Source organism: Myiozetetes cayanensis, unplaced genomic scaffold, assembly GCF_022539395.1.
Source record: "Myiozetetes cayanensis isolate MyiCay16 unplaced genomic scaffold, myiCay2020 scf6-25, whole genome shotgun sequence".
Taxonomy (NCBI): domain Eukaryota; kingdom Metazoa; phylum Chordata; class Aves; order Passeriformes; family Tyrannidae; genus Myiozetetes; species Myiozetetes cayanensis.
This window is the reverse complement of record NW_026087853.1, coordinates 60,587,315-60,602,557: the sequence shown is the minus strand read 5'-3', so window position 1 is coordinate 60,602,557 and position 15,243 is coordinate 60,587,315. Positions and strand designations below refer to the sequence as shown.

Below are 15,243 nucleotides of genomic sequence, written 5' to 3'. Positions count from 1 at the left end.
AGAGTCACTGTCTGCTAACAGCTAAAAATAGATGCGTGAAAATTACTTACATCGTTCTTAGAAGGGGGTTTCCTGCAAATGCACCATCAGGAATTATGGAAATGTAGTTACTGTGAAATCCCCTAGAGATATTTATTAACAAAGAAGAAAATCAACATTTAAAAATACACTGCCAGCAGATTCAACCAAGAGCCATTTTCTTCACATCTACTCAATTCCCAATCCTGCCAAAACCAAGACTGCAATGAAACAGGAATATGTTAAACTGTAGGGATAACTTTAAAGGTCTGATTTCTGTCCACTGCACATCAGCTAAACTGAAAATATTTCATTAGAAAGAAATTATTCTGCCCAAACCTGACGCTGTACTTTCACCTTTCTTACTCCTCTGTTAAGGAGGGGACAAGGAAAACATGTGTGATCAATGAATACTTAACTCTGCTACTGGAGGCCAAAACCAGCCTGTGATTAAGATCTATGCTAATGGTTCCCCTGAATAAATTGTTTGCTTATGTAACTCCAAAATAATTTTCAACACATTCCCTCTCCAGATGATGATTATATTTTCCTTTAATTATAGCTTCACTTAGCATAACTTAAACTGATTTAGGCTGCTGCATAATGAGACAAACACTCTTAAATCCAGGATTTTCTTTTCTTTTTTTTTTTTATTTATGGAAAGGAGAAAGAAAACCAGTAAAAAGGGAGAATAAGTAATACTCACAACTCCTTTAGACTTGGGAGTGCTTTTATGGCTTCAGGGAACTCTACCATGTTATTATAATTTAAATCCCTAGAAGAAACAAAGCAAGAACATTAAAATATTTTAACAGTAGTCATGAATTATCAAAAACAGTTTTTTGTTTAAGACAGTCCAATGAAAGTAAAAAGTTCTCAGAACACCTTTAACTAGATCATAGAATAACTTCAACTTAGATTTAGTCTTCTGATGTTTTACATGCTTTATAAACCAGCTAATAACTTAGGTGAGATGTTTAATATTATCCAGAGGATTATTCATATTAAGTCAAATATTATTTCCTTACGGCAAAGCTCAGTATTTTCCAATACCTCACAGATTTTTCTTCAACAGAATTTACATGGAAATGAACTATGATTTCAAAGATTATTTAAAAAAAAAAAGAAGAACAAACAGAAAAAAAACCCTAGTACAAATGATTACTCTTTATTAGCTTACTAAAAACACTTTTCGCCCAGGTTTTATAAAACAAAGAGTAAATAAGCCATTAGCTAACAGCAGACCTCACAGCAAAAGCAATTACAAATAAAATAAATTAGAAGCACAGAGAAATCTCATGACACTGAATCAATACACGTCAGCGACAGGGATCTGTGGAATTCTCAGCTAACATGTCACTGTTCCAGCAGTGATGTCAGGACCTGTCACAGTCTTTTTTATCTGCAAAAGGGATTCCTTTATAAGCAGCAACCCCCCTTTTCAGTCTTACATCAGCTGTGCATATTTACACAATCTCATTACTTAACTGAGGTTCTAAGAGAACAACAAGGTGGAGTAAGCAGCGTTTCTGGACTCATCCAAATTCCTCCTGTTAACAGAGGCTGGCACTGCCTTGCCCCTGCCCTCCTTCATTAGTTTTATTTATTTAACGTTCTCCTAAGCGTAACAAAACGCGCTGCTGAGGGAGATATTGCTTATTAGATATTCACTGAGTGAGCTGAAGGGAAATGGGAAATGCAGCCCAAGCAGCTGAAAGCCATTCCTTGCCCACGAGGCACTCTGGAGCCTGAGGAGGAGGAGCAGTGGAGAAACAGCTCACTGGGGCCCCCTCGGAAACCTCCCGCTGTCACACAACAGTTTTGGCAACATATCTTAAGATATGTTTAATCCTACAGCAAATCTGAGAAACAAATATTTGTCCCTTATCACCCCTGGGGCCACTCAAACACTTGTGATGTATCCACCTGGCTCAGTGGAGTGCTATGCAAAGATACACCAGGCTAGATCAGGGCTAAGAACATTAGAGCCACATCCTCCAGCGTGACATTTCACCCAGGCTAATATTTACCTGCTTCTCAACACAGTTAATTAGTTTTGGTGGAGCACTGCACCGATACCAGCCTTCAGTTCCAAAACCTGAGCTGGACCTAAGTGTGTTAGTGGCATGTGTTGCACAGTGCCTGATCTGCAAAACCTTCATCATACCAGGATCGTAACCTTGATTAAAGCTGAGAACGAGACAAACACTGAACAAGAAATTATTTTAAGAAATATACTTACAAGGTTTCCAGGTTGTCTAATCCATCAAAACAGTGCTTTCCTATTGTTTTTATTTTATTATTATGAAGATGTCTAAAAAGAAAAACCAAAACAGAGGGAATTATTTCCTATAAGTGAACGTATTAGCAGATATTTCTATGAACTCAAGAGAGTTAAATGATTTGGAAAAAAATATTGCAGGGGTAGATTTTGTAAAAGGATGTCTTGCATTTCCAGACAGAAATATATCATCCTCATATGGGAACAGAATAGATTGCCTGCAGTCAAGCTATTTTAATTCTTTATTCACTATCCAGAAGTGTGATAAAAATATGATTTAAACATATATATCAAACTAGGTTTACATATTATTTCTTGGAGATTTTCAAGACTACACAGAAACAGGTCTCAGATAAAACAAATTTTTTCCTCCTTTTAATATATCTGAAAGCTTTCCCTGTCAACCACTGGTTTGAAATATTCACTCCTATGACGAGATATCGGGAATATATAAATCAATTTCACCACCCATAGCCCATCTGACTTTCTGTTTAATGAAAACCGTAGCCGAGGAGAAAAGCAAAGCGACCCATGAAATACAAACACTCACAGGACGACAAGACTGGAAAGGTTTGTAAATGCATAGTCAGGAACGTGCGTTATCTTGTTGAGAGCCAGCGTTAACGCCTGCAGAGAGGGCAGATTGCTGAGCGGGTAGATGGGAACTTCTGTCAGGCTGTTGTCGTCCAGCCAGAGGTGACGCAGCTGCACCAGGCCCTCAAAGCTGTCCTCTGGTATGGCAGTGATGTGGTTGGCATCCAAACGCCTGCATTGAAGCAGAAAGAATTCCTGCAGCAAAAACTCACAGACTACAGGTCAGCAGAAGTATCAGCTGAAGTCCTATCACTCTCTCCCCCACCCCCCCAAGCTTATTTAAGTTTTACTGAAATCACTTGGAGGTTACTCTATGCCACCTGATGCCATTGCTGGGCCCAGGGGAAAGGAGTCTCTTCTGGGAAGGAGGGGTCCCTGCCAGGTCCACACAGCGTTGGGTATTGCTGTTTCTGTGTGAAACATTCTTGTACCCTCTGTCATTAATAATGTTGTTGTTTTTTCCGTTTGGTTTATTATCTCACAGTAGTTTCCAGTAAATTGTTCTGCTTTCAACCTGTTCTCTTTACCTTTTGTGCCTCTCCAGCCCATTGCAGGGGAAGGGGGCAAGGGGAGGAGCGAGTGAGTAAGGTGTGGTTTCAGTGGGAGCACTGTGCTGGAAGAATACCATTCTTGAACCACAACAGCAACACACAGGGAAGGTGACTTATCTATCTTTCACAGAGAAAAATCCAACCAAGTGTAACTGCTACAGTTACCAGCTTACCTATGCTGCGGGGTTTCACCTCTGCTTCACATTTCAGAGCATCAAACAAAAAGAACTGCACACCTGGAAAGCCAAAACGCTCCAGATGCGAAGCCCTCGTTGACGGGAGGCACGGGTGTTACCGTCAGACCAGAACCCTGATCCGTGACAAGTGACAGACCTGACACTGCAACTCGGCCAGGCTTCGGCAGTGACAGCTGAAACTCTCGTGCAAAATGGCACGTGCTCTTTCCTCGTGCACCAATTTGGTTTTTTTCCATCTCCTCTGAACCAATTTGTTTTGTTTTTCATCTAGCAGTGCAGTTGCTTGGGCAGCACCACCGGCAACCAGGGCGGGCAAAGGACACAGACAGAGAACAATTCAGATTTGTCTGTTCTAAGCCATGTAAAATCACCCTACTAAAAGCCTGAGCTTGGATTTAAGCACGTGGAAGCCCCAGGAATGAGAAGAAGAAAGGGATGAGCCAGGAAGAAGAAAAACTTTTATAAAGCAGCGATAACCCGTGAGATTATAAAAATGGACTGCAATGGATCTGAGAGCACCAAGCAACTCTTGACTGTCCTCTGACCTAGAGGCTGCCTTCTCTAGGCCAGCACACAGCCTAGCACTTGGCTGCACACACAGTGACTTCACTGCACACACAGAAGAACACACCTTGCACAACTGTTCTGAAACGACTGCCGTACCAGCCACGGCAGAGTGCTGCAGTCTGGAAAGGCAGAGCAGATACACCCTCCTCCACTAGCATTGATGCTGATTATGATACAAATCAGCACAGGTTTGGAGTTACATTAATCATTCGCTGTGTTTCTAGAGCCATGATCAGACATGCTCTTGAGAGTCTAGCTGGAAGTTTCTGAAGTCTTTGCCTCCAGCCACTCATCCCATCCCTCTCTGGGCAGGCAGCGTGGACCAAGTGACTATGCTGTGCTTGTCCCCAGGCACAGTCACAGTACTGAAAGTGGTTCTGGATCCCAACACTTTAAGGACATGCAGAATTCAAAGGGAGAAGGGGAGCAGGATAAAGAATTAATGCAGAAGACAAGCTTGATCATGAATTAGCACACTTAATCTGTTTCCTTGAAACAGTTTGCTGTGATGCACTTGGTTTACATATTTCAAGTTATTAGGGACAAAAGTCAGCAGCTGAATTTCCATTTAATAAAAAGTAAAAAAATACATCAAATTAAGCAGCAAATATACTAATACAAGTGGGGACTTACAAAACTGTCTGCAGTCAAAGCTCTGTCTTAAGATGAGTGAGGTGCCATTAGCTCTAAAACTGTACATCAAAGAACTAATTCCTATGGTTCTTATACTGGCATCCCCTTATCACTTGCCCCATGGTCTGACAGGTGTGTATGATATTCTGTTTGAATGTTCTTAGGCTCCACTGACACTAGATCATTTCAGAGAAATTAAAGTCTGATGATAATAAAGGCAAAAAAAAAAAAAAAAAAAAGGGGGGGGAGAGGAAAAAAACCTGCGGCTCTGCTTCAGAAAAAAAAAAAAAAAGGTAACTAGAAATTACCTGTCATTCTTCTCTCCTAAATTCATACAGCTCCCTGGAGATCAAAAGAATTATTTCCCAGTGGAATAAACATATCCGAGTCTTCTAATTTCTCACTGTCCTGCCCCCCCCCAATTGTGTGGTTTTTTGTGTTCCTTCATGTCCCTTAGTGTAAGCTTAATGTGCTGTTTTTCTTTTCCAAACACTCAAAACTTACCCACATGATGCTGAATGCACAAAACACAGCTGAAGTGCTTCTATTTAGTGTGAAATGCACATAAGGAAGCACTTGGTGAAACAACTGAAAAGCAAATCTAAAATATTTGACAACTTTCACAAAATATTAACAATTAAGGACCCCACCTTTTCTTTAAGGTGAATAAGGGAATATTCCCCAGCAACGATAACTAACAAAGCACAAGTAATATTCTTTGCTTGGACTGAACTTTGTACAAAGACTGTGTTCTTCCATTGCAGTGTTTAAGATAAGACTGTTCTTTAAATCAGAGCTTGCAGCATGTACTTAGTTCCTTAATCTTTCAAAAGCTATTCCAGCTTCCCTATAGGCCCTGGCTTGTGAGAGACCTTTACATTTTACTCTGTAAATTCAGAGTTCACCTGGGGAGCTGTCATCTTCACTTCCATTACCTTTCAGGTTCCCTCCTCACACAAATACCAACTCCACAAGAAGACAAGAGCAGAAGAATGATGGAAACCTACACATTCCTTACATCAGGATTTGATATATCATTAAAACAAGGACATCACAACTGACAGGTCTTCAAACAATTCTCTCTGCTTTAAGGAAACTAGGACTATTATGAACTCCTACCTCAATTCAAATGAGTAAGAGTTCCAGGTCTAACACACACATGTAAATGAAATTTTACATACACACACACACTCACACACTGCTTAGGGCAAGTGCCCTACAGCCTGCAGCCCCTGTGAGACCTTCCAGGACCAGCTGTGCTGGCTCTCACCTGTGGCCACGGCAGTCTCCCAGGCTTCACTGACTGGGACATTTTAACAGCCTCGGACTAATAGCAGGAGTTTACTGCTGATGTCGATAAAAGACAAATCACTCCCAACTCTTGTGCTGAGCCACTTCTGCTCAGCGGTGATTATTAAAGAACTCTAAAGTGCTCCTTCAAAAACCACAAAGAAATCACTCAAAGTGGAGTAGATTTCTAAGTTTTGAAGTCGAGTACTGATAAGCCTGGTACCTGGGAAGTCCTGCTACAATGGGAGGCAATAACCCCCCATGTTAACAGAGGCACTTCAAAACACTCAGAGCTTGCTCACTCTATCAAGCTCTCTGTGCATTAGGTGTTGAGAACATCAATACAAGGATTTGCTTTATTCAGAGACAAATTTACAGCAGCTCTCAGAATCTAATGATCCCTGCCAAAGCCATCTCAATCACCAGTCCTGATGTGCCAGCACATCTGTTTCTTCCACCTGAATGTTTAAGGTGGTACCAGTCAGAGACCATGAGGTTTGCTGCAAATTACCCACAGAGGATTCAGCTGATCTTTGCCTGCATGCTGTTTTAATTTCCACCATCTCAATTAATTTTATGACCATTCCATTTCTAAATAATTCCCTGCTTTTATTTAAACATCAGCAATTCCTTAAGCAGGCCCAGACAGTTAAAAAAAATAAGCTACAAGAATCCCAGAAATTCCTGAAGCTCACAAGAAACACCCATACCTCAGTTTCAAGTAAACCATAACAGCTTCTAAAGGTTAGAACATGGCACAGAAAAATAAGACTCTTGTCAATCAGCAACTACGTGAAGTGTATGAAGCATTATATTTAAACTGCTGCATATTTAAAGATTTTTCAGCACAATCAAACATGTTCAGGAGAGCTCTTATATGTACTTTAAACATCCAAAGTAAAAAAAAAAAAAATCAAAAAAATCCAGCAAATTTAGGTTTGTATTGGGTTTGCAGATTAAAAAGAAAACGTGTGAACTTCTTTTGTTTCCCATTCAGATTAATTCCATAGCTTGAGACAGACTCAACCTGAGGAGTGATCCCCTTTAACCCTTTAAGAACAGCAAAGAGAGAAACCAGAAAACCTCTGGAGACATCCCATTAAAAGTTGCTTAGTTGGAAAACCACCTGCCACTGTTAAAGTACAAAACATTAAATGCTTAACTTCATCTGGTCGTTGCTGCTGATGAACACCTTCCACAGCCTCCCAGACAGGACTGTCCTTACAGATACCCCTCGTCCTTCCCAGCCCTACAATCCAGAATCACTAAAGCCATAAAACATTCTTCAAGAAAACAGCAGAATTGTGTATTTTTGGTGTAGAGACCACGTTTGCATTGCCCTCTCCAAACTCACGGGACCTTCCCTTCTGATACATTTCAACATGCTTATGGGTTTACATTCCTGAAATTGTCACCAATGTGAACTACGGCCCAAAAGTGTGCCGTTTCATTACCAGCAGAATGTTTCTAGATTTGTGTTTGTTTGGTTGTTTTGTGTTTGGTTGTTTTTAATAAAAAAGACCAAACACCTCTCTGCTCAGGGAGCCAGAACTGCCACCAGGTACAGCCCCAAAGGACTGCTGACCACACGCACCAAGACACTCACCCTTGCAGCTCAGGGGAACACCCACACAGCAAGAAAGCCTGCTAACCTATTGGGGACGATTTTATTATAATTGCAGTTCAGGAATGACCAAGTTACTGTCCCAGCATTCAAAAATGACTCCTGGACTGACAGCAAATGCACGGTGGCAATTAGGGTGGTTTTTTCTTTTTTTTTTTTTTTTTTTTTTAATTCAAGAGGAATACAGTTTTCCTTTCCAAAGCATCTTTGTTTAAATAGCATAGTTCCACTATTTGTCACACACTATGGATTGAACCAGAATATTCTGTGTTATGACTAAAAATTCCTGTGTAGCTGGATTTTCTGGGGAGAGTCAGAGCAACCCTAAAAGTTGCTGCAGTTTTACAGACCCGCTTTACAAATCCCCAGATTCTGGGTCAAAGCTCAGAACAAGCAGTGTAACCAAAGAAACCACTGCAGTCACATATGCTAAGGCATTTAAATATAAATATATATATATAATATACATATAAAATGTATATATTAAATATAAATATATAAATATAAATATTAGAGATCATGAAATGAAGGTCCTATAATCATATTCCTTCTTTCCACCAGGTATGTTTACTGAACTTGTTCATACAAACAGTATGGCAACTGTCTTCCTATGGAGCTAAAAACTGGAGCACATTAAGGGAGAAAACAGAGAGTTCTAAAAGAGTTTCAAACCAAATGACTATCAATACTCAATATAAAGTTTTATGAGCAAACAATCTGTGTCTTCACCAAGAAAAAAAATCCCCCAAACCCTACTTCAGAGTAAAATGGAAAACTGCCAAAAAGAGAGTCAGTTTGGTAATGTTTAAACTTGCAGGTTTGGGATGGAGATTATTTATTAAAAGGGCAGAAGCAGGTTTCCTAAAATATATTCTGCAATTTGTTTTAAAAGAAGGTCACAAAACTTGGGAGTTTTGGATCCACACAAATTCCTGGGAGGGGAATAAATAATAATAATAAAAAAAGGCAGAATGCTGATATTTATGTTTCCATGCTCAGGCACAAAATTTAGAAGACCAGTCCTACATTCCTCTGCCAGAAGATGCTACCTGCATCACTAGGGGATATGCATAATTAGTGTAATTATGCATGAGTAATGCAATAAAAAAAAGTTTTTCTGGAATTTGTTAAAATCACAGAATTTCATTCTGTTGAGGTAAACATTGCACAGAAAAAAATGCTTTACAACATTTCTTACTACACTTGTCTCAAAAAAAACAATTTATTCTCAAATTCCTGCCCATTCTAACAAATTATGGTGGTCTTGCAATACAGACAGGAACAGAGAAAGAAGCAAACCAAAGCCTGATCCACATCAGTGGATGGAAAAAAACCCCATAATAAAATCTTTGTGAGCTTCAGATTAGCTCAGTTGGTTAGGACATGGTGCTAATAACACCAAGGTCATGGGTTTGATCCCTGTATGGGTCATTCACTTCAGAGTTGGACTGGATGATCCTTGTGGGTCCCTTCCACCTCAGAATATTCTGTGATTCTGACACCAGTGACTTCCAGGCTGGATTTGCCCACCACATTTCTAGCAGCTATCAGGAAATCTCAGTTTGGTTTTCCTCAGAAATAGAAGTATTAATAAGCTTGCTACTACTTATTAACCCAATTTTCTCCTTTTTCACCATCCTAAAATTGATATAAAATTGATATAGCATGTGCCCTTAAACAGTGAAGCTCCCATGAAGAGGAAACTTCACCACACTTTAAATTGTTACCATTATATTTTAATTGTAAGGATGTTTTTGGTCAAGAGATTATCCTGATTGCATTATACAATATTACGTAATCATATAATTATTTTTTCAACAGCTAAAATGTCTGATTTTGTTAAATGGCTGTAACAATTTTCTCTTGTAATAATATTTTTAAAAATATTTTAATAGCAATATTAAAAATATATGAATTTTTTAAAAATATATATGATTACCTAATTTATACATTATTTTCCCCTAATTTTGTCCGTTCCCTTTTGCACATAAAATTATCATCAAACCAGCAAATGGAGATTTACTATTTTAAACTTTAATTAGAGAACAAACATTACTGTAAATAAGAAGAGAAAAAAGAATGTTCACTGAAAATCAAATGGATGATTTGTAGACAAACATTTACTAAAGTAGTTCCTCTTTTTGGCATCACAAAAATGCTGGAAGTAAGGAAGGAGTTTTTTGCTTTTGGTTCCTTTTTTTTTTTTTTAATAATTACTAAAGGGTTGCTCACATCACGCAATTTGAAGGATTTTTATTATAATGCATAATATTTGCACCAAGACCAAGTTATTGTTTCTTCTACACACATGCTAAAACAAGAGGGTAATGTGGACGTTAAATTTGCTGCTTACTGTGCTTTTTTTCAGGTGCAAAAGGCAGGAATATCCAAGCAGCCACGAGAAGGCAGTGGCCAAGATTCAAGCTTAGTGAGAGCAGAAAGCACCTTTGCAGAAGTTGTGCAATAGTCTGGAAAGCTATTTTTCAAAACTAATTCCCTCCCCCCCAAAGAAATCCATAATCTGATGCAACACCAAAAGAAACAAGATCTTAAACCAGAAACCTGAATTTTGGCACAGGGGGAAGAGAGAATCTACGCTCTCTCTCTCTCTCTCTGTAGGTAGGCAGAAACGAGGAAAAATTTTGAGGCCCTTCCCACCTCCGCCTCCTCATCACGGTGATAAGCATCTACCACCTAGAGAGCTGTAACTAACTATTAAGGTCTGATTAAAATGCTTTATAAAACATAATAAGCCACAAGATAGTATAAACATGTATGAAATACCTTATGAGCAACTGGCAATAATGGCCCAGGCATTCATAACTGTCTGTGAGATTTCGACACCTTCCCGTAAAACCAATACTGTGCGTGTGTCTCAAGCAATCCTCCTTCCCAGAAACCCCTTTCCCTCCCCTGGATACAAAAGACTTGGGCATCAGTCATTTCAAAATTGCTTAAACACCTCAGGACACGCGAGGAGGGCGATGGTTTAACCACAGCACCACTGCATTTACGCACCGGCGTTTGCGTTTTGAAAGGGTTTGCATTTGGGTCGCCCCAACCAAAGATGACAAACAAAATTCCTTGTGAATTTTACTTGTGAAACCTTGCTCTGGTTTACTATCAGGAACTCCAGGTGCATTATTACACACAGATGATTATACTTCACAGCTCTACAGAATGAAGCTGAGGCGTACAAAGAGGGACTGGAACTTGGAGAACGATCCCAACACAAAAGCAAAGTACAAAAACTTACAAGGACTGCAAACCGCTTAATCCTCTGATGGCCTCATTAGGTACAGTCTTCAGCTGGTTGTTCTGTAGGGTTCTGTAAAAATCCACTGTATTAATAAACTAGAATTGGAAAATCATCTTTATCAACAGTTGAGGTGACAGAAAAGCCCACGGTCCTGTTATTTTTCACAGATTTCCAGTGTGCATAAAAGCATTTCAAATTATCAAGACCAGATACCCAAAGGCAACAATGAAACAAGAAAATGGTCTATTTCAGTTTTATTTTTATTTTCAATCCAATAATCTCATTAATTAACAGTATTAATCTGCAGAGAACAAGCCTCTGACATAATAGGCTGAAATTCCCTTGGGAACTCTCTGAAGTTGAACAACTTAACACCAGTGCAAATTTGCTACAATAGATGGTGTTTTCTTGATTTCTTGTGGAATAATCCTATACATGCTACAAAACACACAAACCTCTATGTTTTCCTGAAGTCACATCCATACACAATACATTAACAATCTGATTTACAAAGTGTGTTCACAACAAAGCACCTTTGGGCCAAGCTGAATTAAGCTATACTATTGGGTTTTTTTAACAATTCTCTTATGGGACAATGAAATCTTTTATAAGGAGAATGTAAATAACAGACATCTCACATCTTAATAAATCTTACTAGGTTTTGGTGCATACTGGTGTAAAATGCAAGTGGGCAAGTAAGTTGTTAATTAAGATCCACGTCCCAAATTTTTCAAGAATTGCTACAATTTCAGGCACCTCCAGTGTTGGGTATCACAATGGATGTATCCCCTAGAGATTTGACACTGCACTCATCTTACAAAATATCATATTAAGTAGTATTGCAGATGGGCAGTTCCCTAATCTGTACCCTGCTTAGGGTGTGTTTATGCTTTTTTTTTCCTCTACAACCTCAGAGTGTGTGTTTATGCTTTATTTTCCTCTACAACCTCAGAGTCCACTATTTTTAAAAATGTCTGTTTAATTAACTACCTATTACCCTGCTAGCTTTTGAAAATATTTACATCATCAGAAATGCTACAATTTATGAATAAAGGCTTTTAAAACCCCAAACGACAGAAAGCTCTTTTTATCCTTAGCTATGGGCAAAAAAAGTTGACATGAAAATTCTTATCTCAGAAAGAAAAATAAACATTTTTTTTATTAGTAACCCATTTTCACCTAAAGAAGCCTCAAACTATAGAAATTATTTCTATCACCAGTAGAGAATAAGTCAAAGGTCAAACAATGCATTAAAGCTCTAAGCACTAGTACTATCTGACAATGTCAGGGCACCTGACAGACTAATCTGAAGGGGTAGGAAACAACAAAAACTTTACATATCCTTTTTAAGACTTTTCCTCCAATTCTTCTGCTACAAGATATACTTCAGAAGCAAGTAAGTGTTCTAATTAAATGCAATAATTACAGTTTAGTCAAGCTCACCATGGCTCACCTTAACCACTTACAGCAGGCTTTGTTAAAAAATTATTTAAAAAAAAAAAAAAGTAGGACTATAATTTAGTGGGAAGGGGGGCAAAAAAATTTCCTCCAGCCTACCAGTAAACAGTCTGGCTGCTCTGCACTAGGAAAGCATACAGCTAGCTATGAAGCTCTAAACCCCAATTACTTACAGAACTTTGAGTTCTTTCAAACCAGACAGGGCCTTCGGATGGATAAAAGAAAGGTCATTGCCAGCCAGTCGCCTGGAAAAAAATTGCAATAATAATTTCAGTCACAAAATACAGTACTTCTGCAACCACCTAACAAGGAAAAGCCCTGATACACCAAACCTCGCAGCTATTACACATTTTGCATTCAATTACGCTGCATGCACGGTCTTCCAGGTTTTTGACACTTCTTTTTGTCCTTGCACATTTTTGACAACGAGAATGTGTTACTCAGCCTCGTGGATACTCTTCTGCAGATGTGCAAGAAAAACCACACCTCAGAATGATAAAGAACCTTCTTACGGTATTAGGCTTGAAAAGTGCATTTACCAACATGATCCTCTGGTGCTTTCAGCATTGCTCTGCCAAAACACAAGCTCTGGTACCCCCAACGTGTTTTTAATCTATGCAGCAGTTTCTAAAGAAAGCATGAAGTTAGGTAAAAATAGCTAGATGCTGCAGCAAAGCAGGAGGAGTCCTTGTGACAATCCCAAATGTGACAACGACGTTCACAAGCAGATTGGAAGTTTCACGGTGCTGACAGTTGACAGGACACTTGTTGATGTGACCAAGATATCATCTTGGTAGTATTTCAATTTTTCGGTCAGTTGTCCGGAGGAACTTTTCAGGAAAGGAAACTGCTTTGGGGGAGGGAGAAAGGGACCAGGATTCTCATCTGTACTCACTCTCTCTCGAGATACAGCTGTTTTCAAACTTGGACTGCTAGACACTAACACAAAGTAAATTGTGAAAACCACTGTGATATTAAAAGTAATAAATACAGGAGATGCTGCAGAATACAAAGCAGGAAAGCAGAAACAGCAGCCAAAACAGCTGCTTCCAAACAGCCCATTCCTCCTTCCCCCACACTTTCTTTTCCCTTCAACCTTTTTACCTCTCCCCTGACCAGCAGACCCTGTGTGGTCCAGCCTTTGTTGAGCTGCTAATAGCTGTATTTTATGAAGGGTAAAGACAATAATGCAAAACACCTGGAAACCCATAACTGCCAAAAGATGCTATAATTTCAGCCAAAGTATTTGCTTTCAGACTTGGTTTCACATCCAAGACTAAGCAAAAGCAGTGTTGGACAAGGTTGTGCAATGAAATCACCCGTGGAAATACCATGCACGGTCCAATAAGTGTTAATAATTAAAAAGCAATCAATGTGCTTTAACAAAGGTTACAGAATATCAAAACCCGCCTCTGCTGTTGCAGGGCGCTGCAAGCAAGCCAGAACACTGAGGGGAAAATATTATTTCAAAGAGGCAAATGAAGGAAATAATGAGAGCAACATTTAAAGCATCAGCTTGCCAGAACATAGCAACGTTATTACATTTTTATCTTAGTCTCTAACTACATAAAAGAGATTACCCAAAGCATTTAATGCCTACATAAATCTTCTTGCAACAGAATTAATTACTTCATAAAATGCTGCCTGATAGAGAGGGTGCTAGCTATGTTTATCAAATCTGTTTCTCAATGGTAGATGATGGTTTTATTTATAAATCAAGGGAGAAGAGGATGGTTTCTCATGTACAGGAAGGTGACAGCAGCAGATACTACTTGTTTTTAGAAAACTGTGTTACTCTGGCTTGTTAAGGTAGACCTTAGTATTTAGTCCTGGTATTTTCACACCCCCCACCCCAATTGCCATAGCTATGGCTCTGACATCATTACAAGCATGCTTAAAAAAACCCCACGTGCTGACTGCTGAGAAGTTTCTCTGCATGGCTTGTGTATAACCAAACAGCTCTGAAACCAGAAGAAAAATATATATATAAAAAAAAACTATGTATACTTAATTTTTTAAATTTCCAGTCTGCAAACGACCTCAGAATTTCAGAGCTGGGATGTGATTTTTCAAATACTTTGAATTTTTCACATTAATGAAAGATTCCAGGTGGCAACTGGAGGATGAGAGATTCCAGGTGGCATTCTCCTAAAATTCATTTTGTTGTCAGTAGCTGTCCAAAAATCAACTTTATTAACTTTATCTTGGGTGACGGCGAGGGAGGTTTGCAATATTTCATGACTTTCTTTTAAACGCTTTCCTACTAAGCTCACCATAAACAGAAACAGTGATGCAACATGCTGGGTCTACAGCAGAGAACCAGCGATCTGCAAAACACAGTTATTTTAAAATGTACTCGAAACAGCAAAATATAAATCCTTAAATCAAGCAAAATTTAACCGAGGCTGTAACTCCTCATTATTTTGCACACCAACAGAACGAGCTGATGCTGATTACACATTACACAATTCAAGGAGTGGCAGCCCTGGTGAATGTGTGTCAGGCAGCCCTGGCTGCAGCTCGGCCAAGGTTCGCCACTAATCCGGTGGGTGTGTGGCTTCTCAGGCATCTGCTCTATCTGCTCCCTCTCCCAGAGAGGCTGGGGATTATTAAAAAAAAAAACCACCTAAACTAAACTAAACACAGTTGAATAGCCTCCCCCAACCCCACTGAGTGTCAGGAACAAGAGCCTAGGAAGCAGGGCTTGCGTGACTTCAGACAGCGAGACTTCGCCTACCTCAAGGCAACTCCTGTTTATTCAGCCTTTTTGC

General features: G+C 39.2%; 1 protein-coding gene across 2 annotated transcripts in view; it reads right to left on the bottom strand.

The window, feature by feature from the left end:
- Nucleotides 1-15,243, bottom strand: part of LGR4 (leucine rich repeat containing G protein-coupled receptor 4) — a 69,223-nt gene that overhangs the window by 12,302 nt on the left and 41,678 nt on the right. For both annotated transcript variants that reach the window (XM_050335204.1, XM_050335206.1), the window contains exons 3-8: nt 12,646-12,717; nt 11,012-11,083; nt 2,850-3,065; nt 2,261-2,332; nt 725-793; nt 51-122 (exon numbers count right to left, since the gene is read on the bottom strand). In XM_050335204.1, coding sequence (XP_050191161.1) covers nt 51-122; nt 725-793; nt 2,261-2,332; nt 2,850-3,065; nt 11,012-11,083; nt 12,646-12,717 — 573 coding nt within the window. The remainder of the gene's footprint in view (nt 1-50; nt 123-724; nt 794-2,260; nt 2,333-2,849; nt 3,066-11,011; nt 11,084-12,645; nt 12,718-15,243) is intronic.